Below are 27643 nucleotides of genomic sequence, written 5' to 3'. Positions count from 1 at the left end.
CTCCCCAAGTCTTCCACAAGCTTGTTGATTTCTGTGAAGAAATGTAGATTAAAAGGTGGGGGGGGGACTTGCTGCCCAGTCCTTTGCTGAATTAGGCATAGGATTTCAATAAATCAGACAGCTTCCATAAATTAATCTTCCCCAGAACAATAGAAATTTACAAAATATAAAATAGCAGATTACTCCAATGTGTTTCCCTCTCTTGAAAACATGCAGAAAGATACACACATGCAGCAGAAATTATGTATGCTTTATTTGGGTAATATGGCACCAACAGAGAATTGATTGGGTGGTGGAAAACCTCTTACATTCTATGCAAAGTCTTCAGAAGTCATTGAACAAGAGGGGGGAATTGTTTGTCTCAAAAAAAACGTCTTCTGCACTGGGGCATAAATTCAGCTTCTTGGAAACAAAAGCAATTAATTTCAATGAGTTTCACTCCAAATAAATGCACTTAGGATCATGTTTGTGTGTGAGAGAGAGAAAGAGAGACATTTCAAATGTGTTTTATTGATTTTTAAATGTTTCAATATATGTTTTTAATGAGCACCGAAGCAAGACAACCACGCTTTATAAGTTAAATTTAAAAAGTGGAATCAAATACACATTTTCCCTTGGAGCAGTAGTTTGTAATATCTTGGGACTGCTGAGCTCCTGACACATTATTAGAAATATAATTAGAAATATTAATAGCAAGCATTTAAGCTGACAAGCATCACAGCTCTGTATGAGGCAGATTCAAAACTGACTAACTATTGAGACATACGAATCTTCATGAACTCACTTCAGCTTTAGCTTAGGTGGTAATTTCATGCCCCCGTCACTTGTTCAGTCCTGTGATCTGGTAGATATCGCTGGATGTGCCTGATTTTATCTTGTTGCTACATCAGTTCTATCCACTTTGTGTGAGGAATAAAAGCTTCTGTGCTGAAATTTAAAAATGTCATTTTCCCGGTGTGGTAAATGCTTTTATTTTCAAAAAGTATCAACAGGATGAAATCTTCTGTTGGATCAACCAATAGTTTGAAGGTGCTTTCACGTTTGCTAGAGTTATTCATCACACAAAAGGAGTATTTAAAGGTGGAGGGAGTGTCACTCTTTTTATTCTAAGTGGCAGGTGTAGAAAAAGACAACAGGCAATGCCTCCTTAATTAAATTTCCTCTGTGAGTGGTACTTGATGGATCTCAGATAAAACAAAGGAGAATGCAGATCCTGCAAAGTTGTCGAATCTTTGTGTTGATGCATCAAAATTCACCAAGAATAGGAAAGAAAGTGCTTTGGAAGATGTGGGACTCGAACAAAGATCAGAGAAAACGATTTCCTATACGTGTGTCACATTTCTGATTTTTCTTGGATTGATTGGGACAGCAGTAGTTCTTGAGGGCTGCACTCCATCATGACGTCCGTTATAAGAAACCTATAAATGGTACAGATAAAAGTATTTTGGTAAAACATTTCGAAATTATATCCATCTCAAGTAGCCTGATCCAGTTCTAGTTCGCCATAGCTAAAGCTGCCATCCCAAAACACACTAGACAAGACCTATATTGTATCAGAATATTGTGATATGATTTGGTCAAATTTATAACAAAATAAAGTGGTTGGGTAAATGAAACCAAACCAGCAGTTTCCCAGATAATCTTAAACTTGTTCTGACTCAAGACTCAAAATCCAAAGGAAGGATTCAACTTTCAATTCTCTTTCTTCCCCTTTCTTCCCATTTTTCTTCTTAACCATAAAAACGTAAACTATAAACCAAAATAAAATGCATGTTGGCCAAATAATAGATCAGGGAGGTGACCAAGCTGAGGATCCCAACATGTTAACTGAAAACAAATTTTTCTAACCATCTGCAGCCTTTGTAATAAGCAAAGAACAGAAGCCAGGTAGATGATGAGAGAGCAAAGTAAAATATTGGGCTGCTCATATAGCCTCAGGCCAGACTATAAAAGTGAAAAGATATTAGTCATGAGTGAAATCCCTGTGAACAGAAAGGACCATAGACTGCCTTCAGCACATATGCAGCTTCAAAGTTACCCCAGATTTTGCTTTCATTAAAGAGCGGCATTTTAAGGTAACTATCTCCAAAATGCAAGAGCCATGGTAAACAACAGTTTGCCTTACCTTGTTCATATGATAAAGTGCTTTTATGTTAAAAAGTAGGACCTGAAACCATAGAAAGGTCTACTTACTACATGAGAAGAAGCATGTGATTGCTCCATGTCCCTGACAGAGGCAGGGTGGTCCCTGTTGCCCAGCAGCAGGCTGGCAAAATTATCCAGCTATACCATGGTTTTGAAAGATGGCCCAATACCCCCTAGCATTTCAGAACCAGTAGCTTCATTCATCCATTTGTCTTGAAGGATATAGCAAGAAATGAGTTGACTAAATACCAACCAATATGTAAGGTTGGGTTGACTGGACAAAGAAATGTGTCTCTTCATGTCTAGCATCGCAACAGAAAGTTGCAAAGATGTAGAAGCAGCCCAGATGAAACTGAGCATGTGCAGCTAGGGCCACTCATCTCAAAACTTGGATGTGTGCAGCTGATCTTCAGACAGTTAGACAAGGATTTCAGCTACTGCAAGCATTCCATAATTCCTGTTATGACACCTATGAGATGCATGATATGGGCACATCTGTTACTAGGCACAGAGTTGTGAACTTTTAATTTGCCAGATGGCAGCTCCTCAGACACTGATGCTACAGCAGTGTGAGGCAAACCAGAGATCCTATCAGTTGTTATGCACCTCAAATAAAAAAATAAGCTGGGGAAATTGCAGGGTAAGAAATTGTGTGTTGACGCATTTGTTATCTTTACTAACAGCCAGAGGTGCTGCTGATCTGCGATATGAGAGTTGCTTCTGCTTCACCACGTCTTGAAGTTAGAGTTTGTACACCACCAAACATTTAATCTGGCTTTGTCATAGAAGATGGGACTTTTATACCATTGATACTTATGAAGTATTGGGGCACAGGTTCATACACTGATTTGCATATGCAAATTTGTATGTATAGATACTTATTGGAAATTTAGGTGGTGATTTAGCCATTTGTTCACAAGCAAGATGGACTTGCTGTGAGCCCCGCTTCCCTCTTCTCTACTCACTGGGCCAGATGGAAGACTTTGACTGCTGCTTCTCTCACCTTGTTGAGTTGTCCCAGCAGTGGTTTCTGAAGCTGGTTTGTTAAGCCAAACCAAGTTTTTTAGGAACCACAATCTCTGGTCCAGATGACACAAAAAGCTGACTTTAAAGTAAAGTAAAACCAAATGTTCTCCACCTTGCTGCATCAGAGAAGAAGAAGGCAGCAGCGGAGCAAGCCGATTAGGCACCTGGGGTGGTGCGTGTGCCCTGGACTCAGGAGTGGGGCCAGCCAGGGCAGGACACTCCACAGGGCATCTGGAGTCTGCCTGCCTCCTCCCACTCCTACAGCTGAGGGGGAGGCAGCAGGCGGACCGTTTGGGGCAGTGCAGAGCCTGCGGGTGCCCAAGTCACCGCGTCTCTCCCAGGAGAGACGTGTGGCTCAGGCGCACTGCAGGCCCCGCGATGAGTGTCACCCAGCATTTTGTCACCCCCCTCAGTGGTGACATCCGGGGTGGTCCGTGCCACCGCACCCCCCTTCCTCCGCCCCTGGGAGAAGGTAAAGCACAAATTTGAGGCTCACAGCAGTTCCCTTCTACCTGAGTATATGTTGCTAAACCATGGTTTAGTGTAGCATACAAACTGGGCCTGTATGATATAGGAGTGCAACCAGAAGACAGTCATATGGACTGGCATGTTCAGTAGCATAAGCAAATACTTTGCAATGCTGCAGATTAAGTATGATTCCGTTAGCATGTGAGGCAAAGGTGGTCATTTTGTGCACTGTGTCTTTTTATGCAAGTCTCCGCTTCTCTTTTGTGGCTAGAAAGGATGCTGCAGGAGAGTGTGGAAGAGAATTGCTAAATCACACTCAGCAAATAGAGTTGCATCAGCTTTCTAGTCCCTGCCTCATCCCTGCTGCACAATGCAGTTGATAACAAAAGCTGTTTCAGCACTGCAGCTGGGCTTTGCTCCCAGTTAGGAAAAGGATGGGCAAGTTCCCCTTACACAGTGATGCAACAACAGGTCAGTCTCCTAAGACCAGGACTCTTTTCAGGAGGCTGTGTGAGCCAGTGAGCGGCTTTTAGAACTCCAACAGGGTTTCATGACTATGTTCTTCTAAATAAAGTGGTTTCAGCAGATGCTGCACCCTCAGAAAATAATTCACTATTTCTTGAAAACATGAACTCTTACTTCCTCCCTCCCCCCAAAATGTGCCCCCCACCTTTGTATCCCACCATCTTGGCTAGTGGCCAAATCTGAGAAAGACTGTAATGAACTGAACAACATATTAAATTTGGCTGTAATGTTATTGGAAGATGTTTATCGTAAGCCTTTCTGTAAACCATGAGATTATATTTCTGAGTCTTTGTTAGCTCCTCTGTCTACTCTTCCATTCCTTTGTTTCTCTCTAAGAATGGGTGTGTGGCTCTGTTCAGAGTCCTCTGAATACATCCTGGTGTGTGCCTGTATTTATTTATTTTTTAAGTGTGCAGGAACAGCAAATATAAATTTGAGCTGCATGTCAGGTGGTGACTGGACCAAAGGGAGATTTCTGTGTTTCTCAGCCTGTGTTTCTCAACTGGGTCACAGAAGTCACATTGCTCTCTGCACACTAAACTAAACTAAACTAAAATAAAATAAAATAAAATACATATCAGCAGCCCTTTGCCTTTAATATTGCACTCAAAACTTGTTTATTGTCTGGTTGGTAGCGTTTATGTTAAACTCATATTTTGTGTTTATTTTAAAATATATCAGATTTCATACAGAACACTCATCCAGATGTTCCATTTATACTTGTATGTATTTAGATTTTTATTTACAGACCAGTTTTCCACCAAATGCTCCTCAAAGCAGGTTATAAAGCATCATATTATAATTTAAAACTATTATTTATTTATTTATTTATTTATTTATTTATTTATTTATTTATTTAAAAAGAAACATATTTTCCTTCTAAATCCATTAAGAACTGCATCACAACATCCACCCAGTTGATACTGTATGGTGCAGAACAGTCTCCTCGCAAACCATGACATTTCACCACCATTGTGTCCTTATCTAAGACAAACATTTAACTTTTTGTTCCTGGGACAGGGTGGGCAGATATCTTCTCATTGCAACTGCTTTTAGTATAACTGTACCCTCTTCGGTTTTAATTACCAGTGTCCTTCATTTATCAATACACTATTCTGCCTTGATTCATCCTTATTTATTGTAAAGTCAATTGCTGGCAATGTTTTCACTAGACTATTCATTAAATGGTAACTCAATATTTTTGTTCCTTTTCAAACATTCCCTCTCTCTTCCTCAGCTTCTCACCCATAATTTGTTGAGACAATAGCAGTGATCGTTACCAGGACCAGCCTAAGATATTTTCCACCTGTGGTAACGATGCCCCATTTTACTATCACCATGTATAGACGCTGACCAGCACAGGAATGGGATAGCAGCCTCCAACTGGTGAAACTTAGAAGATTTCAGTAGCTTAGGGAATGCAGGACAGGTTGGGTGGCAGACACACTCCTGCTCTTTGCCAGAGGGAAATGGGCAAGGAGTTCAAGGAGAATGGTGGGCAGAAGGTATTTGCTGCATGGGGTGATTGCAGCATTCTGCCTAATAGCATGGCTGGCCCTGATCATTACATAGCCAAAATTCTGAGGGCTGATCTTTCAGATGCAAGCAATATAAAGCTATGTTGGAAAGCTAGATTACCTGCACTGTCATAGGCACCTGCTTAGCATAAATAATCACTCCCTTCTCCCCTTCTGGTTCCACTCACTATTTCTGCCACCTGCATTCACCTCTCCTTGCATGTTGATTTCTCCTCTTTTCCCTTGGCCACAGGGTGACCCATCTTTTCTGGGTTTGGTGCAGCAGTGACATTTCTAACTAATGGCAACACACTGCCCCCTCAGTAGACTGGGGTCTAAACCACTGAGCTTGCCAATCGGAAGGTCGGCGGTTCAAATCCCCTGATGGGGTGAGTTCCCGTTGCTCTGTCCCAGCTCCTGCCAACCTAGCAGTTCAAAAGCATGCCAGTGCAAGTGGATAAATAGGTACTGCTGCAGCAGGAGGGTAAATGGCATTTTCATGCGCTCTGGCTTCTATCACAGTGTCCCATTGTGCCAGAAGCGGTTTAGTCATGCTGGCCACATGACCAGGAAAGCTGTTTGTGGACAAAAGCCAGCTCCCTCGGCCTGAAAGTGAGATGAGTGCCGCAACTCCGTAGTCACCTTTGACTGGACTCAACCATCCAGGGGTCCTTTACATTTATGTTTGTCTAGTGGACCATCTGGCTTTAACAAGTCGTTGGGAACTAATTAGTTAATGCACAATAAGCAAGACACTCCCATCACTCTACTGAATTAAAAAAATATCTCCCTCAACAGAATTCTGTCACCTTCGTCTTCCTCTTGCTTGCTACATTCGTATTGGATCCCTTCTGGCCCTCGCACAAAGAGATTTTGGATCCTTCCCCCACCCTGCTCATTTTGCTTGTCAGCTATTTTCTCCTTCATTCAATAAATCCTAATAGGTCCATTTACAAAAGTGACTGAGCCTCATGATTCCATTTTCCCTTTTACTGCATTAATTTCTCCTTTAATTACTTGTCTAATTTGTTTTATGTTATAAATTCATTAGGACAACGAAGTGGATGTATTTCTAATTCTATCTGCCAAACATTTTGAATGCTTTTTAATTCGGGATTTGGTTATCTAATGGCTCTCTTATTTATTGTTTGTAGAGAGAGAAAATAACCCCTGTAATTACATGATCACCACCTTTAGGCCCATGATGGAAAAGCAGGATATAAATGGAATAAATAATATAATGTATTAATAATAATAAAGGACATAAATACATGTATAAACATTAATTTTGATCCCAGAAATTACCATGGCATTTTGTTTATATCATTTAGAAAATTTATATTTCAATTTTAAATTCAATGTCATCAAATTTTCAGGATTAGCTACAGTCCTAAAAGCATGACATAAATGCTGTGGAATTCAATGGGAATTTTCCCTACTCATTTCACTTGTTCTTAGACATCTCAGAAAAATGTATCTGAAGAAGTGTGCATGCACACGAAAGCTCATACCAAGAACTAACTTAGTTGGTCTTTAAGGTGCTACTGGAAGGAATTTTTTTTGTTCAGAAAAATAAGCATATTTTCATTCATAGGGCCCAGTTTGTTAATCAAAGATGGGGAAAATAAAAAATCCAATCTCATTTGTTCATGGCAAAAAGAACAGCAGTAGAATCAGAAATAAGTCCCATTGAGTAAGTAAGCAAGTCTTATTGAGGTAAGTGGGCATAGAATTACAAAGTATGTAGTTCACATTTCCACAATTGTGAAGAGATGCAAAAGTTGAAAAATAACAGTAACTCTGCTTAATAAGAAACAAAAGTAAGAGCACAACCCTATCCCTAACTGCTGATCAATGGAGCTTCCACAGCCCTGTCACATATGTTGGATGGAGCAGAAGACAGGGGTGCCAACTTGAATAAAATGTTGGGTGGCCCAGGGAAGCCCCGCCTTGCATAATCAATCACATGACGTGGTGCACACCCATTTGAATAGCAATGCCCATCAACTTGGGTGGAGCCTGGCTCCCTCAAATATTTTATGGGGGGGGGAGCAAGATCTCTTGGCTCCTAGGGGTTGGCTCCAATGGTGGAAGATAAGGCAGGAAAGCTGCTGTGTCAGCTTGGAGGTGGTGCAGCAATCAGGTCTGGATTGGGCCTGATGCTGTCATTTGATGGCAGTGGGGCAACGTAGGATCCAGTTGAACCCAGGCAGTTCAAACCATCCATGGAACACCCCATCCGAGGGCTTTCTGCTGGCTTCCACTGCAGACACTAACAGGAAATCCACGAGTCCACTTCTGCCCGTCCACCTGTTTGGGAAGTTTGGATTGCACCCTAAACTACGGTACTTTTATGGACATTGGGGGATTCTTGGTCCACATATTACGCAGAGACCCCAGATGTGCTGGGCTTGGACTTCTGGTTCCCCATCATCATCAGTAATAATAGTAATGCCTTTATTGGCGAGGCTGAACTCTGAGCACCTTTGTCCTGGTGCCAGGATAGAATTGTTTTTCCTGGAATTCTTGCAGCCTCTGTTGGGAGTGAGGCTCACTTTGTCGAGGTGGACTCTCCTTCTGTTGTCCTCTGTGAGGCAAATGCTGCTTTCTGGAATGGTGGGTTTGAGTATCTTGGGCCTTTGATTGTTCAGGATGGTGTGTTGGCCTCCTCATGTATCTATGCTGGCCACCAGCTTGCCACCTTTGTGGGTACACCTTCCTGGTGTAGCGACGTTTGCCATCAGATCGGTAAATATGGGGGTGCAGTTTTGAACCACGTAGCTGGGGAGCACTGGAATTGTGGGACTTTGAAGAGACGCTCCTGAATCGCACTGTAGGAATAGTCCGGGATTGCTGTGCTGCGCCTTTTTGTGAACGTCGATTAACGTTGTGAAAAGATGGGGCAGGGGAGATACGTTGAAGAGACTGTGATGAGCTAGAAAACTGTGGTGGGATCTGTGCAAGAAAAGGAAGCAGAACACGATAAACATACAGGCTGCATTATCAGGAGTGGACACTCATTGCTTCTTGACTACATCAAAGCCCTTGCATTCCAAAGGAGCAAGCTCATAGCCTGGGGGTTCACCTGGACTTGATGCTCACCATGGATGCGCAAGTGGCAGCAGTAGCCTTTTATCAGCTAAGGTTGGTATGCCAGCCATGACCCTATCTAAAAATGGCTGGCCTTGCACGAATCACTCATGCCCTAGAGGCATCTAGTTTGTGACTTCCCCTTGTGCAAATGGAACCTCCCTCTACCCCCTCATGCTACAGAAAGTTGGGCTACTCTAGAGGAAGGGAATCCCCTTCCAACACCTCACCAGGGTGGATGTGATGGAACTTGCCTATTGTACTGAGGACTCTGAGACTTTTTAGGTTAACACTGTAGTGCAATATTCCACTGGTGCCTTCAGCATATGAATTCTCAAGACTTTGCATTGGTTATATAATTCTCTTTTGGGCAGTAATTACTCAGCACATGCACACACAAAGAAGGCAGTAGTTTTTTCCAGAGAGAAGGCACTTTGATCAGTATCTTAAGTTAAAATAAGTAATCCACTTGTCCAAATAGGTATCCACACAAAATTGATGTCTATATGAAAAATGTTCAAATGTTGCCATGGCAGGGAGATCCTTAGACCATTGCATAGTAGATGTTGGGTATTTATCCTTCCAGGTTTGAAGTATAAGTCTCTTAGCAACCACAAGGGCTCACAAAATCCACTCTTGTTGTATAAATGAGCAATGAAGAGTTGGATTCTAGGACTTATGTGATACTGAGCCCTTATGGTTTATATGTTGCCATAAAAGTCCTAGGATTTGACACTCCATTGCTCATTTGCAAGTTTTCTTGAATGTGTTCCAGTTGTCAAAAACAAGTGGGACCTGAAACAGAATATTGCATTTTGGAAGGCTCCTGTGCAGTCATCCCTTCTTCCAGGATATTCCTTAGCTTTCTGTTTTTCTTCTTCTTGAGCAGTCAGTATCACATGGCCACTAAGCATACTCAGTCCACATTGGGCTCTTTTTTTGTCGTAATCCATGCAGCGCCTATTTTCTCTTAATGGTTTTTATGGACTTCTGCAAATCTCTTGTTCATTGAGATATATCCCTCTTGTGAATGGTTACTGCTGTTTTTGGGCTAGCTCTTGGAAAACTGAGGTTGTGGTTAGTATATACTGCTTGTGCCCCTTTTCAGTAGGGATTGACAAATCTCCTATTTCAACTTCATAATAAATCAGGCAGTCATGAATCTTGGAAGATGATCACTCAACACCCGACTTCCTCTGAGGAATCCACTTCAGATTATGGGAGAGAGGCATTTGACCTGGTGTGATCTCATGAGCTTAAGCAGCTTCAGATGTATTCCACCTTGATCTTGTAGGCCAAGCTATGCATGCACTTATGCCTCTTCCATTGACATCATCACTGTATCACAATAGCACTGACAGAAGCCTTCTGTTCCCCACAATAGAAAAATCCAGATTCCTGTTTGTCTGATTTGACGTCGTGAGCAGAAATGCAAAAATGCTGCCAAATTTCCAGAAAGCAGCCTAGCAATCTGCATCGATTGTCAACCATGAGATCTTCAATAAAAGGTGCTGCCATTTAATCTACTTTCATGTTGATTTGCCGGCAGTGACAAACACTGTGACAGAAAGACTCGCCTACTAATGCTTCTTTCAAATTCATCCAACAGTGATTTGTGCACTAGACAGTGCATGCTACAAATGTGCCCAATTAAAGGCTCAAGTTAAAGTAACCTTCACTTGTTGTTTTTTGTGACTCAGGGAAAACAATGGTAGGTTCATAAAATGCAATGAGTTTTTGTCAACAGCAGATAGCAGCTGGGTTATCACCACGCACCTGACATCATCTCGCTGTTGCTTACTGGGAAGTAGAGTAAAAAAAAAAAGACTGGAGAGTTTTCAGCAGGTGGGCTTGAAGAGGCAGGTGCCACAAGCCTTGCTGATCATGAGGTGCCCCTCCCCTGGAACGTCTCAGCAAAGAGATGGCTCAGGGCACCTGATTGGCATATGCCAAGAGTCACAGGCGAGCTGCGTACTCTGAGGCTCCCCATAACTCAGCACAAGGGCACTATCAGAACTGGTGAAGCTAGATCATGGGTAGGCAAACTAAGGCCCGGGGCTGAATCCAGCCCAATCGCTTTCTAAATCCAGCCCGCAGATGGTCCGAGAATCAGCATGTTTTTACATGAGTAGAATGTGTGCTTTTATTTAAAATACATCTCTGGGTTATTTGTGGGGCATAGGAATCCGTTCATTTTTTAAGATAAATATAGTCTGGCCCCCCACAAGATCTAAGGGACAGTGGACTGATCCCCTGCTGAAAAAGTTTGCTGACTCCTGAGCTAGATTATTTTTATTTTAAGGTCACTTTCATTTGATACTGCAGAAAAAAACTCATTCCTAAAAAAAATGAAATTTTATACCCACTAGATGTATCCAAAAACTAAGAAAGAAGCCATTGGTAAATTTTGATAGAGCAAAAACACAGTTATCAAATGATTGCCTTGTTCGTAATGCAATGCAACAACTGTTTGTCATGTTCTCAAATGGGAAAAGCCATCCTACAACATTCAGTGATGAGCCCAGAAATTGGTGTCAGGTCTAAGGTCATGAAGACACCTACAGGGAAATACTAATTTTTTAAAGCATGTTGATTGGGGATGGTGTGGTTAAAATAGAACTTTTTTGTAACCTACACCATCCTCCTGCAAAGCCACCTGATCTTACAGACTAGGTCATTATGAAATTGATCCACTTCGCTCTTCATGATGCTTTATTGTTCCTGCAATTGCCTGACTCTCTCAATCAAGAGATAGCCCCACAGTTAAGGTGACTTTGATCTGTTCTTTCAACACCGATTGTTCTCCGGGCTCTAAATCAAACAGATTGAAAAAGGCATACATTCTAAGAACAAACATTCTAAAGGAAACTGACCTCTGTGTTACCCTGAGAGGGAGAGTAATATCAGAAAATTGGCCTGCTCAGACACCAATCAAAGGGGGAGAAAAAATAGGGTTCAGACTTCTGGGGCCTGGTAGTTCAAAGGATGCATCCCCAAGTCTATCACGAGTCATCACGAGAAAATATTCACAAGTTATGGAATCTCCCTGAGATAGCTAATAAAGTAAGCAAAAGGTCTGGAATGTGAGGTTCCCAGGTAACTGGATCTGAGTGATGGGTACGTGGTTTATGTGCCATCATATATGCAATAAATGCTATTTAAGATCAGCACTATCATTTGTTGGCATTGAATGTGACAGAACCTGGAAGGTCCTGGCAAGCTGGCGCAAACAGAAAATGCAAGCAGACTATGATATATGGCAAAAACTCTGCAAATTGCAGGCTCAAGGCATGTTTTCAGTATGATCCAAACACAAAACTCTTTGAAATACAGCATTCCCGATCTTAATAGCCAACACAGTAGCCTCAGCTTTGCACAATGACCTACTGCCAGACCAATAAATCATTCAATAGCCAGATACCCCATCGAAATTCACAAATAATTGAACAAAGAGCATAATTCGAAATGCTCCTGTCTTGTATTGTGCTAGTAGCAATGAAGCGTTGCCATGAAAAGGATATGAAATAAGAAAGGAGGAGGAGGGAGATGGGGGAAAGCAAGCAGTGCAACTAGGGCTGGACCGGGGGGGGGGCTGAAGCCCTGGGCCCCACGTGCCCACCTAGAGAGCAGCAGTCAGGTACCACGTCAGAGCCTAGGCCCACTAGATGTGATGCTGGTCACTGCAGGATCATTCCTGTCTTCTTACTGAAAATATTTTACACTCAGAGGGCAACTGGCTAGGCATCTACAAGGGTACCGATTTTTTTTTTTTTACTATTTTCACCTTGAAACATGTAATTCTTTTCTGCAATAAACCTATATGCCAACCTTACCACTAAAGTATCACTCAGTTGAAAAGGATCTTGTGATCATCCAACCCAACCCTCAATCCTATTACAGTATAAACTAGGGCAGGAAAGGAAAAAAAGGGGGGTAATAGAGGCAGCATGCGTCAGGGAATGAGAAGAGAGTGGGGGCTCTCCTATGGTCTGTTGGTTAGAGTGGGAGCAATTTTGTCTGTTTGGAATTTACCAGCCCAAATGTTGGCCACGTGGGCCTTGCGTTTGTTCCTTCACAAAGAATTAACTCTAGGGATTCCACTCAAGTGTGTACCTCTTATTTTCACGTCTTCAAATTTCTCATGATTCTCAGGCAGGTGTCCTGCATAATTGTGTTCACTGCTTGTACTATAAAGCACACAGGTGATTTAAAGTACTGTTTGCTGTTACACAGCAAAGACGTAAAAGTCTCCCAAGGTGTGTGTGTTTGTGTATGCTGCAGGAGGCTACAAATTTAATGGAAGCAACAAAAAGGAGAAGGGGGCTTAACCCTTTCCCCACAACCCAAATTTCACAGTATCCAAATTTCTGGTGTGAATTGCATGTTTTGAAAATGCTGTTTTGCTGTGCTAAGGATATTTTTGAAAGAACATTCAATAGCATTAAGGACAGAAACTAGAATGCATCCCCCCCTCAAAAAAAAATTCCAGTTCTTTTATAAACCATCACTTAAGTCCATTACATGTTTATGGAATATGTCACAGTCTGTAAAAGACTTGTTCCAATTACCTGTGATGCAGGATTCACGTCTAAATCCCCGTCTGGAGCGTACAGGCTAGAGTTATCTGGGGAGAAAGAGGGAACTCCTGCAAGACAATATATACAAAGGATAACTGTTATTGATTCTTCAGAATGGCAGGAACTATAAATCATTTCAGAATACAAACAAATGTAGGTATTTTTAGATGTCCTTTTTGTGTAAAGAGAACAGACCGCTCTTCATGAAACAGAATAATTTGCTGCAAATTGGGTGGGTGCTTTGTTAAAACCCTGCTAAGAAATTTGTAGAGACTTTTCTATTCAAGCATTCCAATGCACCCCTTGGCAAATCCCCTGCAGGTTGCACCATTTAGAAATGGTTGGGTTACAGTAGGACGATCTTCAGTGCAGCTTGTTCTGCACTGAAGGAAGACCAATGTAATCATGACCCAACAAGCTGCACACAGATTATCTATTTGAGCATACAATCCAAATGTATTTGTCATGTTTGTTAACATGTAACTCACATTAAGGTTCACATACATTCCCTGCATATATGGTATGTGTAGGGTAAGACACGGAAGTGAACAATGATTGCACATACTGCACATATAGCATAGCATGACACAACATAAGGCTTGTGTGTCTATCTATCTGTCTTCGGGACCTAATCATGGCATCTGTGCACATCTTTTTCAGGGTAATGGAATATAGGGAGCATTGCATAGTGGTTAGAATTTCGGATAAGAACCTGGGAGACCAGGGTTCGAATCCACACTCAGCCCTGAAGCTTACTGCGATGACCTTGGGCAGTCACTCCCTCTCAACCTCAAAGAGTTGTTGTGCGGATAAAAATCGGTGGGGAAGAACGATATAGGCCACCTTGAGCTCTTGGGAGGAAGTAAATATTCTAGGCAGTATTTTCAGCAAGATACTTTAGGAAGGGGAGTCTGTATGCCTCCTTCTCTTGCCACAGGGCCCTGCTTCAGCAGTGCTGCTATCTCACTTTTGCTGCTCAACATGAAGCTGGGAATCGAATCAGGATATTCAGATGACACTACACTACCTTATTATTCATGCATGGCATATGGGTTTATACAGTGTACCACTGGGTTAAAAAAGAAATCCAATAAACCTCACATTAAAATTTTATAATTCATTTTGTTAAAAAATAATCAAATTAAGCTGTAACTGATTTTGAAATACATCTCGCTTCCCAGTTTGTATGCTTAGGATTGCTGTGCATAACTTAACCGATATTCATGGCTACCATCCTCAAACCACTTAAAATAGAGAAGGAAGGCTTGAGTTGAGGCTTTAAGATATGCATATATGACATTAATATTTATCAGTTGCATGGTACCTTTAGAAACGTTGACCAGAAATGACTGGAAGCACAGGCCTAGGAAACACATTGTCCTGCATAGAGGGCCATTTGACTAATATGTTTGGGAAACAGGCACTGAAAGTTGCCCTTAAATGACTTCTAGAGGAAACAGTTCATTGATTTCAGCTTGATGCCATACACTGGCCAAACCAGGCTTCGGGTCCAATTCATCCTAGCTTTTCAAATCACACAGTGGTAGCCCAATATCCCACTGTTCTGAGAACAAAACAAATGTTCAGGCTATTCTCTGCCCATCAGAGTGCTCCAGAGAAGCATTTCAAATGCATTTTTGTGATGTATAGAAATTTTCCCAAACACAGTTTTTGATCACCTGTCATTTGCCCAGCACGCCTTGCATCCTCTGGACTGTATGCATAATTTTCTTGTCCACTGTGTCTGTCTGTCTCCAAATTTCTATCAGCATTTTTCTTTTCTGATGCCTTTCTAGAAAATAGAAAATGCTTACCTTTGAACCCCTGTCATTTGAGATCTTTCAGTGCAACCACAGAAGACTTTCCTCATTTTTTCAGCTTTATGGCAGATAGACAATTTAAGTGGTCATGTTAAGTCAGCCAGTACTACTGCTTACTATCCATTATTAACCTATCACCTATATTGAATTTATGGGGCGTTTTGTATACTTAGTGGGCGATACTATGAGAGTGAGTTTGTTCTGGGGACAGAAGTGAAGCACGGTCTCTGGGTTCACTTCATATCTAATTTACCAAAAACTCTGAATTCAGCAGTTTTTACTCCAGGTACAACTTGCAAAAGTAATACATTAGTAGCTTTTTGGCATGCTCTCAAAGCTTTCAGTACATAGTTACTAACTAGCTAAGGAACAGCCTGATCCAGGGCTGTTTTTAAGCCGAAGTATTAAATTTAATCTGCTTTCCAGGCTTATTCTATAGATCAGCTGCTACAGAAATGCAGTGTCAGATGCCAGGCAAAAGGAGTCAAGCCAACTACTGTAGCTCTATTGTGCAAGTTCCATTCCTGAGAAATGCATGATGGGGAGTCTGCTGCCTTTGCTTTAGCTGTGATAAAAGAGGGAAAGGGGAGCAGTCTGGGACCAGAGTCCTCTTCTCAGTATAAAACCCATGCATTGCCCTATCACAAGTGCTGAACCAACTAAATCCCCTTCAACAACTTGCAATAACTGCAAGTACCCTTGGATGTGTTAAGAGTTTGTGGGTGCTCGACTCCACTAAATTCTTGGATCCAGTGAAGTGTTAGAATTTAATCAAGGTTTGGGGTGTTAAACTGGACAACAGACACGCAATCCCTGGACGCAGCAAGGGTTAAAAGCTAAATAAGCCAGGCTAGCTTTCCTATTCAGGGAATTACCTGGGTGATGGGCCATTAAGAAAGTAAGTGAGAGGGAGCTCTGGGCCGGACAGCAAATGAGTGGGGCCCCTCCTCTAGCTCTTAGATAGTGAGAATGGCAAAAGGCCAGCATTTAGTGTGTGTAATGTGACCCAGAAGTGAAGCTGCAGGCAGGAAAACCAGAGAGGCAAAGCACAATGTTTGATTTCTGCTTGAATCCAAAGTTCAAACACGAAACAAGACCCTTAATGCCGTGAACCATTGTAGGCTCAGGTTGTATAGATGCGTAAATAAACCATATATCATAAAGACACCACGGTCTCCACTGTGCCTCATTCCCAAAGGAAAATACAAGCCCTGGAATCTCGCACTGCTTGAAGATCGGGGTAGTGTAGCACAGACCAATCCGGCATGATTAATCTCCGCCACTTGCTTGAACAGCAAGTAATACATTTTAATGACAATTAGCATTTTTCCATAAAATATCAATTCTGAAATGTGAGGGAGTTTGTATAGATTGTGAACCCAAGCCAGATCCTTTCTTCTAGAACTCAGAGTGAATGATTTAACTGCCAAGCTAAGGTGAAACAAAATATGGCATACCTAGATAAGCAATTGCACTGATTAGCTCAAATCAGAATTAAGTTTCCTTCTTCCCTCTGACGGCAAAGGATAGCTTTCCGTCTTGAAGACGAATGCAAACAAAAACCCTGGCAAACCTTTCCCACAATGACGTCATTTTAAAGTTTCCGTTCAGTATTGATTAACAGCTTCTCAATACAGATGAAAGCTCTCTTACATTTTAAAGCTTAACAACCTAATGCATTCTAGCATAGAGACATTTAGCTTACTTCATTTCAAGTGGTCAAAACTAATTTTGCTAAGCTAGAAGCAATTTGTTACCAAACACCATTTTTCTCTCTCCAAAGGTTGCTTTCAAATAAGTCTTAGAAAAGCAGAGAATGCCATTTAATTTGCCTACCAGTTGGTTACAATTAACATGTGCCAACCTGTCTCGGTTTCAGTTCTGTTTCTGTACAACAGAAATTCTATACTCCAAGAGCCTGTAGAATTGGCATATCCACTGTAAGCATTACTTGAGCTAGGAGGAGTGAGCTATTCTGGTGCACAGTGACCTCCTGTGGTTGTTGCTGTAATTGCAGCATTTATTAGCTTTAGGGTTATTATAGGTTTACACTGTATTAGCTTTAGGGTTATTATAGGTTTATTAGCTTTATTAGGGTTAAACAACAGAGCCTAGGACATGCCGATCAGAAGGTTGGTGGTTTGAATCCCTGCGACGGAGTGAGCTCCCGTTGCTCCGTCCCTGCTCCTGTCAACCTAGCAGTTCGAAATCACGTCAAAGTACTAGTAGATAAATAGGTACCGCTCCGGCAGGAAGGTAAACGGCATTTCCGTGCGCTGCTCTGGTTCACCAGAAGCAGCTTAGTCATGCTGGCCACATGACCTGGAGGCCGTACGCCGGCTCCCTTAGCTGATAAAGCGAGATGAGCGCCGCAACCCCAGAGTCGGTCACGACTGGACCTAATGGTCCGGGGTCCCTTTACCTTTACCTTTAGTGCCCTGTTTCCACTGAGTATTTATGTGTTGCAAAATGCCTTGGAATTTTTAAATGAAGGGTGGTATAAAAATGTTTTAACTCAAATATATGAAATGAAATATGTTGCACATATTAAGGCTACTATAAGAATGTTCCAATGCAAAACAGTTCTTTGATGGATCAAAGTTTCAGTTTGGAGTCATGTTGCTATTAAAGGTAAAGGGTAAAGGTGATGGGTATTAAAGGTAAATCATGTACTATTCATGCAGTCAAATGTCATGTGATGGTGACAGATAATTCAGCAATTTTAAATCACTTAAATTTATAATGAACTAGAATCTCTTTTTCCCTTTTCTTTTCATTTTTCTTTAAAAGAAAAAATATATATTATCCATGGCAAATAATTTGTATGTTCCTGACTTTGTATGTTTCAAATCTAATAACAATGGGGTGGATAACCCGTGACTCTCCAGATGTTCTTGAATTACATCTTTCATCATCCCTTACCACAGGCCAAGCCGGGCAAAATATTAAATAGAAATTTTACCAAATGAGTGAAACAAAAATGATAATCAGCTTACCTCATCTCCTCTTGATACTTGGAGTCTGGGGGGAAAGGTCAGATTTTAGAATATATTCTAAAAAAAATAGCAATTTATTTTAAAAGAACACTCTTAAGTCTTCTTAAATATATTAATTTAATACAGAAAGGTGCTCCAGCGCTCAAACTGAGATTGTCCATGCACAGGCACCCTCAGTCATTCAAGTAAAAAGGAGGCGCTCTGCTTGTGTGGACCTGGACTCCTCATTGAAACAAGAGAGAGAATTATTGTAGGCAGGAAGAACTTCCCTTCATAACTCACATGTAGGATCACTATGCTATTCACTTTTCTATGCAGTCGTACCTTGGAAGTCGAATGGAATCCGTTCCGGAAGTCCGTTCGACTTCCAAAACGTTCGGGAACCCAAGCACCGCTTCTGATTGGCTGCAGGGAGTTGCGGAAGCCCCGTCGGACGTTTGACTTCCAAAAATAGTTCGCAAACCGGAACAGTCACTTCCGGGTTTGCAGTGTTCGGGAGCCGAAACGTTTGAGAACTAAGCTGTTCGAAAACCAAGGTACGACTGTATATCTCAAAAATAAGTAATTACTCTGCAGAAAATTCCTCTGAAACTTGGGCTGCAATCTTGCTCCCTTTGCACATGGAAAGCAGGGCGTGGTGTGGCTCAATGGGACACCGTCCACCACCCACCATCCATCACCCTCCACCCTATTATCCTTGCACCTATGTGCCACTATTTCTATAACAGGCTGCAAGCAGACTATTCAAGTCAAGGCACTCCAAGACTGCATCCAGCTGCCACCCTCTCCTTCCCCCACAACAGAATGGGGCTCTGTGGAAGAGCAGCTTGCTGGAAACTCCAGGGTTATCCGTGCAGGAAGACCTGTGTTTGAAGAGAATGACCTGGCCACAGTGCCAGGGAACAAGCACAACAGAGGCAGTTTGTGCCCTGGTGTTGGCTGGAGTCGTTTACTTTTTATGCATACTGCTGCACTTGCAGAAAGCAACTTCTCAAATTAGCTGTGCCAATAACGGAGGGCTTGATGTGTAAACAGTTAAGAGTGCGTTTCAAACAGTCTTGTCATTTCCAATTGCTTTTTATTTACAATTTGCTCACCACTGGATTGTATGCCATTCAGAAATTTAACAACAGATTATGAGGAACAGTTTCCCCTCTGGTCCAGGCTGTTTCTCTATATTTGATTGAGGTTGATTTACTGTAAGGGAATTTATGCCACATTGAATTCCATTCCTCACCATCAGTGTTTAAGTCCCAGTCTTTCTCCCGGTTATTTTTAGTGTTTATCAAGAATACAAGTAGAAATCTGCCACTGTCACAAAAGTCAGTTATTTGGACCTAATCTCCCTCCCTAAATAATTCCATGTTTTAAAATGGTTCAGAGAGCCCACATACCTTTCCTTCTTTTGCAGCAGCAGATAATAAGCAGAATAATAAGGATCAGGAGGAGGAAACCAACAACTGACAATACAACTGCTAAAATTATAGTTCGAGTTCGTCCGTCATCGCCTGCTACTAGATAAAAATTAATAAATGTTAAGAAGCACAGTAAAATATGCACGTCTCCCTATGAATTTAATGAGTTACTCATAGACTGCTGTGCTTTCTTAAGTAATGTTACCCTGCTGCGGCTTCTAGAAGTCCAAGAGTCTTTGCCAGATACATTATTATTTTATTTTTATTATTTCAACAGATTCTGATTTCATGCATCAGTTTCTACTCAATAGACATAGTTGCCAATTTGGCTGTAGTGGGAAAGTGTGGCATGGAAGAGGCAGGAGAAGGGAATACATATGTGGGCGAAAATTAGTTCCTAGTCTAATAAACTATGCATCCAATTAAAAAGTTAATTCAGCAGATGTGGTTCATCTGAACAGTCCTCTTCAGTGGCTTTATATTTCATCTATCTTAAAAGCATTATCATAGCTATAGACCACATCAGATGAGAGAAGGCTTTTGATTATAATTGGCATTGTTGTGCAAAACACACCATAGCTGTTTACACATTAAACCCTCAAGTTTCCAAAGTTTTCCCTTTAAATCTTTGGGTTAAATGTATGAAAGATCTGATTAAACTCCCACTGCAGCATTGCCACTTTATATAGTGTTGCAGGATTACAGGGGGTGGGGGGTGGGGTTGGTTGGTTGGTTGGTTTGCCATTTGGGGCTCCTTCTAAGCCCTTAGTTTTTCTGTTTGTAAAATGGGATTTTGTAGTAAAAGGAACTGCTGCAGTGGTCAAATCAGTCTCTTTGTCAAGTTAATGGCCCTAGTCAAACCTGTTAAGCATCCTTTCTACATGACTAAAGATCTGGCTATGTTGCCATAGAAACAACTAGACGCTTTATCCTAGGTGTAGGAGAACAATTGGCAAGGTGTGAGCTAGAGTGGAGATGGGATGACATGGAGATGGTCATGTACACATTACCTACTTAAAATTCAGGTAGGTGGTTCTTTTTCTCAATTTGGATAAAGCTAGTTTTTGCAGGGGGGGTACATCAAAAGACACTATTTCCTAAGAAATGGCAGGATAGATGCAAGATGTATATGGATTTTGACTAATGTCATGTGTACACCACTTCCCAAACCTGTGGTGGGAGCATACTGCTCACAAAATAAATGGGGGTGCCTACATGGCCTTGCACTCTGTGCTGGACCCAAAGCCCTAACTCAGAGAGAAACCTGAACCCAAATGGGCAAGTTAGATCTGTTAGGCTGAGTGTTAATGCTGTGAGCCCCTTCATCTTCCTCTTAGCTTGTATATATGTGTAAATAAAAAAACATATCACCAAAACATCACAGTCTCCAGTCACCTTCATTCCAAGGATACCAAACCCATAATACGGCACCCCTGACGTCTCTCATACTCAGAGACTAGTAGGTTGTCCTGAGCACACCCAGCACAAGGAGAACAAATGAGTGTTAGTTCTTTATTGGTAAGGCACTCAATTACAGCATCTCCTCAGGTGCAAAGGATATACACACCATTCCTGCTACATAGCTAGCTAGGCATCTATGTCCCAGGTTTGAGCCCTGAACTGGACCACTGAAGCAACATCATAGCCATGCCTCTTCCCAAACTTAAATGGATTTTAAGTTTGACAGCAACCTGTGGCTTCTCCTGCTGCTGCACTGGCACAAGGAAGGGACCGAAGACATCCTAATGTCCCACCACTCCATTGATTTATTCCCCCACCTGTATAAGGTTGCAATAGCAGAAGGTGAGTGTAAGTGGCAGGCCCACTGGACTTTAAAAGGTATATTCTATGGGGCACTTCTGAGTCCTAAAATATCAAAAATCTTCCATTGCCCTTTTGGCAAGAGCCAACACCTCCACCACCTGCTTTCACAACCTCACCAGTTTAAGTGTTCTTCACACTTCCTCCATAGAGAAGAGGCCTGATTCTCGTGACTGAAGCACATGCTTCTAAATTAATCTTCTCTTTTACATTGTAATAGATGGCTCCCCCTCCCATTGAAACTTCTTTCAGCCCGGTGAATGGTGACCACACAAAACACTAAAGAAAGCTGTCAGGAAACTATGAAATGGCATATAAAGTAATGTGTGTAAGAGAGAGGAGAGGTGGTTTTCTTCATTACTGCTGACATATCTCAATTTCAGCCTAATCATTAAAAGATTTTTATGTACTCCAACCCTGACAACTCACATGTTTCTCCTCCTGCACAAACAGCTTCTCGGGGAATAAAATGAAGAATGTTCCTAGATAAATCAGTAAGTACACCGTAATTGCACTTTGTGACATCTGCTTTTCTTCCATTCTGAGTTACATCATGTCACTATGGCAACTGAATATGGCTGCTTCTTCAGAGTGACAGCTAGACAAGAGGGTTTATTAATTCCCCCATCACCCACAAAACAGAATCTTCCTGATGGATTCTGTTTCGCTTAGTCAGTAATTAGAAACATCTACTCTGGTCATTTCTAGAACAGAAACACACAAGGAAATGGGTCCCCAAGGTACTGACACAAATGGAGTACAAAGTGGAAGCCTATGACCAGGAAACTATGACCAGAAAACCTTGCCTAACAACTGAGGTAAATAAAGCAATCACTTCTGCCTCTTATCAGCCGTCTTTGCCTCATTTAACATACTAAGGGTTGCCAATAATAAAAATCAATGTGTAACTTTGGGAGGAAACTTTTCTCTGTGGCAGAACAACTCCTTTGTAAGCAGAAGATCCCAGATTTAAGACCTGAGATAGCAGTGCTGGGAAAGATTTCTTGCGATATTGAAGAGCTGATGGACAGAGTGGACAATATTGGACCAATTGTGCTACTGGCTGGACTAATGTAAGGAAGCTGGTGTGTAACTTTCAACTAGGAAGATCTATGTGACACTGGATGCGACTATGTGGTGATCAAGGATGGAAGGGAAACTTTTGTCCATACCTTTAAGCACCAGGATGCAGTTGGTGGAGGGCTGTGCGCGCGACAGCCAGCACCATGCAGTGCACACAATTGCAGACTGCTGATGCCAGCTAGGGCATATTTGAGTCAGCAATCATGCAATTGCATCTTGCCAGCTGCGGCATTCTCACCGAAAGCAGAAACTTAAAAGTATATCATTGTGATATACTAGAAGTATAAAAAGGTAAAGGTACCCCTGCCCGTATGGGCCAGTCTTGCCAGACTCTAGGGTTGTGCGCCCATCTCACTCTATAGGCCGGGGGCCAGCGCTGTCCGGAGACACTTCCGGGTCACGTTGCCATCGTGACATCGCTGCTCTGGCGAGCCAGAGCCGCACACTGAAACGCCGTTTACCTTCCCGCTTGTAAGCGGTCCCTATTTATCTACTTGCACCCAGGGGTGCTTTCGAACTGCTAGGTTGGCAGGCGCTGGGACCGAACGACGGGAGCGCACCCCGCCGCAGGGATTCGAACCGCCAACCTTTCGATCGGCAAGCCCTAGGCTCTGAGGCTTTTACCCACAGCGCCACCTGTGTCCCATACTAGAAGTATAGACAAATACTAAATAAAATTGCCTACCAACTCTCACATTCTATCAATTATCAAGCATCAAATATTGAAATCAAGCACCATTGGGTGTTAAATAAAATCTCAGAATCCACATATTTGAGCATGCAAAGAATATCTAGAGAATATTCAATATCAGCATCTAAAATGGAGAATTTTGAGAACAGCTTTTGGGAAACAATTTGCTCTGCCTCTTTCGGCATTCTGTTCCTGTCAAAAAAAAGGCCCTCATGCAAAGGTCATACCAGCAATGATATGTGTTCATGCAAGAATTAACCCTCAAACTTTTATTGCAAGTCTGTGCAGTTATAATTATTAAAACTCTTAGAGCACTTCTGAAACCTAACAGCCCAGAGAAATAGTATTTATTGGTTCTTTAATTCACATATTAAATCTGCCTGATTCATTACATATAATTCTACAAAAAGCATAGTATCCAATGGTCAGTTTTGCATGCAGTCAAGCCCTTTTTATATAAAGAAAGCATAATTCTCTAGCTGCCATTAGTGATTGAACTACAAATGCTTGGCTTAAAGATAAATTGGAGGTGTGTTGTTACGTCCTTTAGACACAATTAAATTCTTTGAAGCAATTTCCAAAATCACAGGATAGGTCTTGTGTAAGAAATGCTTTTGTGACTAATATAAATGCAATAATTATGAATCAAAAGAATGATCATGTGATTACATGGTTGATTTCCAGTCTCAAACAATTATCCAAATTCTCTAAGAATAGGCACATGAAGAAGATATTCCTTCATGTCCATTGTTGGTACTGTACATTAATAATTGGACATGGAAGCACCTGGAGTAGGGATGGTGAACCTGTGGCCTTCCAGGTGTTTGTGCACTGTAACCCATCAGCCCCAGCAAGCATGATCAATGGTCAAGGATGATGGGAGTTGTAGGCTGTCAAAAGCCAGAGGGCCAAAGCTAGGGCCATTCCAGAGCCATCTTCGTGAAACTCACCAAATTTCATATAGTCTGTGAATGTATGTCCCACCAATATTTTAGCCATGATCGAAAGCCAAGTATAGTACCTTTCAGCCATGTATATTAGATTGCATAACAAGAAATTAAAGATTTTGAACATGGCAGTGATGTGGGATTGAGGATTGGAGTGATCATTTTGTGATATTACGGGAGTGGACAAAGCTGTATTGTAACTTTTGAATAAATGTTAAGAAAGAAAGAAAGAAAGAAAGAAAGAAAGAAAGAAAGAAAGAAAGAAAGAAAGAAAGAAAGAAAGAAAGAAGTGTACCCGCAAGATAGTCACTTACTTGAAGGAGGTTGATACACAGTAAGTGTCACAGTTGCATTCTGTGGCTCAGGGAGTGCATCTATAGCAACAAAGCAAGTCACAGTGCTATTGGTGACTGGTGTCAGAGTTAAGATGCTCTCTTCATTGTACAAGCCATTTGATCCTTGACTCTGGTTGGTAATGTACATGGAATTATCTAATGTAATATTATTTACCATCCAGGAAATCTGTGGAGCAGGAGCCCATCCAAGAGCTTCACAAATTATCTCAGTTGTTTGGTTCTCTCTTACTGTCAAGTTGCCAGGTTTGATAGTCAAAGATCCATTAACTGTTTGGGGAAAAGAAGATGTTTTTCTTCCTTCAGAATAGTTTACACTACACATTTTTATAGGGCCAGGTTGAATTTATTTTCTCAATTTGGTTTCATGTTGCCACCAAGAGAATTACATTCCCACCCCCCCAAAAAAAATTTGAAACCCAGATTTCCATGTTGAAAAAGTAACCTTTAAAGCATTTCTAACAGCCCATTAGTGGCTTTAGAAACAGAAGCAGGTTTCCCAGATTACTGTTGGAAGATCATTATTGAAGCTTTGTAGCCATGCTGATAGATGCATCTTTCTGAGCTACAGAATTATGCACTAATGATTATTTTTTCCATTTGCAGTTTTTAAAAAATAAATTGGATTGGATTTATCAAGAATTTTGAAAATGCCACACCACAGATTGACCCTTCATTTGGCAAATTTTTTAGAGCCGAGAGAAGATTTATCATTTCTATATGCATTCTCTAAACCAGGCATGTCCAAAATCCAATTCGGGGGCCTAATCCGGCCCGCTGGTTGATTTAATCTGGCCCCTGTGGCAGTATATGTCCTGGAGTAAAATCCTTAAAAAAGCTCAACAACTTCAATCCTAAAAAAAGCTAAACACCTGTGGTCGGCCCTCACGCATGTTCACTTCATCAAATCTGGCCCTCTTTGAAAACGTTTGGGCTCTCAACAATGCCAATTGGCAGTGTTGTCAAAAGGAGCATCTGATATCTTGATGAGGGTCTATTGTAATGATTCCCAAATGCTGGCTTAGTATCCACTAACCACTAGTTTTATGGTAGCATTGCTATGGCATTAGAAGCAGGGGGTGCTACAGCCATCTGTATGTGCTCTCTCTCTCTCTCTGATATATAAAAACACATGTCAATGACATACCCACCAACAGTTCTGATTTGACCAGGGCATCCCAGAATTGCAGATTCCATCGTGGCTTCTGATTGGATGTCTCATTTTTGGTGCCAAGCTCTCGCACAAGCCAGCTATTTCCCATGAGAGTTCGGCACCAAAAGAGGCATGTTTTTCACGCGTATGAAGACAGCCGAGCTGGAGCCCATGGAGGAGGTACTGGTGGTGTAAGCCAGGATGCCCCAGCCAGACCCAAAGGCCACGCCTGCTCTGCCTGATGCTGTCCCTGCCAGAGGCATAAAAGAAGCCGACAAAGATGAAGACGGTGACAGGGAAGAGGAGGTGAAGGTGCTGGTCTGCCGCTTCCTGAGGGAGCTGCTGCCAGCAACAGAGACATGGGACTGGGAAGCCTCAGCTGGCTTGCATGGGAGCACGGCACCAAAGGACCTGCAGCCCAATTTTAATTGTCAGAATGTTGGAGGGTATACAACTGAAAATTATGCTATTCATCTACCAAAGTGCTTTGTAGTTCACAAAGGCTTGCGCTGCAGCACATCTATTAGTGTTTAAATGCCACAATACTGTTTTAAAGTGCTGAGAGAAGGAAGCATAGAAGGAATAGAAGAGCAATCTCAGTATGAATTACTCTGGCAATTGGCCTAAATGCTTTTTCCTTAAAACTGAAGGATGACAAAAAGGCATACACACCTTGAACAGAAAGAAATGCGTATTTATCGTCCTGAAAGTTCTGGAGGCTGCATTTTATTTCTCCAGAATCATGTAGCTGGACATCAAAAATCTTGAGTCCGGAGGTGAACTCAGTACCATCTTGAAAACCATCCTGATTGTATTTCGGATTTGTTATAACAGGTGTTCCGTTACCCAGTACAGTCAATATAGGGGTTCCATTGAAAAGCCATATCAAAATCTTATACCCTTCTGACACTGTACAGTTAAAATGAGCCACTGAACCAGCAAGAATTGTTAAATTTCTGGGACCTTCTATGATGGAGTAGCCAAACCCAGTATCTGCAAAACAGGAGAGGGGGAAAAAATCACTCAGGAACTGAAACTAGACCAACACCAAAGTCAATAAGGGTGTTTCTAGCTTATCTCACACAATCATCATGATAACAGTTTAAAAAATCAATGTATATAGGTCTGACATCACCCTTCTGCATAAAAACCTGAGGAGCATTAAACGTCCATGTGAACAAAAAAATGAAGGAGGCATTTAACTTGGTTAATGTACTGGTAACACAGATTAATGCCAGATAGTGTGTACAACGTCTGAAGAACCTTTGCTGTCAACATTAGAAACAAAAGCTATCAGTCGTCTTGTATTGTAACTTTGTCCTGTGCTTGAAAACAGGGGGAAGGTCTTGCCTCAGTTTAAGTTGACAGCAGTTGCTTAATGGATCCCAGAGTTCTGGTTCAAAGCCTTCCCATTTTGGACCTAAACTGGTTTTAAACAACCAGGTGCCTAGAAGCAGATTCATCCTATCCTGAGAATACAGTGGTACCTCGGGTTAAGAACTTAATTCGTTCTGGAGGTCTATTCTTAATCTGAAACTGTTCTTAACCTGAAGCACCACTTTAGCTAATGGGGCTGACTGCTGCCACCACGCTGCTGGAGCAAGATTTCTGTTCTCATCCTGAAGCAAAGTTCTTAACCCAAGGTACTATTTCTGGGTTAGTGGAGTCTGTAACCTGAAGTGTATGCAACCTGAAGCGTATGTAACCCGAGGTACCACTGTAGTTGTGGCTCATTTGGTAACGCTGCCCTTGACTGTTCCATTATAGAGCTTTCAGGATAAACATTTTTAATTTTCTTAATCCATCCTGTACAGCTTTGACACACTGATCTGCAAGAGTTAATTTTTCAAAGTTTTGTGCTCAGTTCTGTGGATTGATTGACAACGACTTTAATAAATCCTCATGTTGGCAAAACTGGGCTTAATCTTTTTTTTTTTTTACTTTCTTTAAAGAAATAATTACCAGAAAGGGCATGTGATTTTCCATGAGCCAAGAATTGCACAACAGCCTAAATAC

At 41.7% G+C, this 27643-nt stretch overlaps 1 protein-coding gene across 6 annotated transcripts in view; it reads right to left on the bottom strand.

Annotated features, from left to right (window-relative positions):
• Window positions 1–229: 229 nt before the first annotated feature.
• IGSF5 (immunoglobulin superfamily member 5) overlaps window positions 230–27643 on the bottom strand; it is a 31881-nt gene continuing 4467 nt past the window's right edge. Inside the window, exons 3-9 of one of the 6 annotated variants that reach the window (XM_028727227.2) lie at window positions 26300–26620; window positions 24436–24744; window positions 19559–19678; window positions 18165–18189; window positions 15028–15140; window positions 13340–13416; window positions 230–1418 (exon numbers count right to left, since the gene is read on the bottom strand). In XM_028727227.2, coding sequence (XP_028583060.2) covers window positions 1323–1418; window positions 13340–13416; window positions 15028–15140; window positions 18165–18189; window positions 19559–19678; window positions 24436–24744; window positions 26300–26620 — 1061 coding nt within the window. In that variant the 3' untranslated portion in view covers window positions 230–1322. Of the gene's footprint in view, window positions 1419–7370; window positions 8637–13339; window positions 13417–15027; window positions 15141–18164; window positions 18190–19558; window positions 19679–24435; window positions 24745–26299; window positions 26621–27643 lie in introns of those variants that run through there. The other 5 variants (XM_028727229.2, XM_077927347.1, XM_077927349.1 and 2 more) reach the window with 5 other exon arrangements.

The sequence above is a fragment of the Podarcis muralis genome, chromosome 4 (assembly GCF_964188315.1).
Source record: "Podarcis muralis chromosome 4, rPodMur119.hap1.1, whole genome shotgun sequence".
NCBI classification, from domain to species: domain Eukaryota; kingdom Metazoa; phylum Chordata; class Lepidosauria; order Squamata; family Lacertidae; genus Podarcis; species Podarcis muralis.
This window is presented reverse-complemented; position numbering and strand designations above follow the sequence as displayed.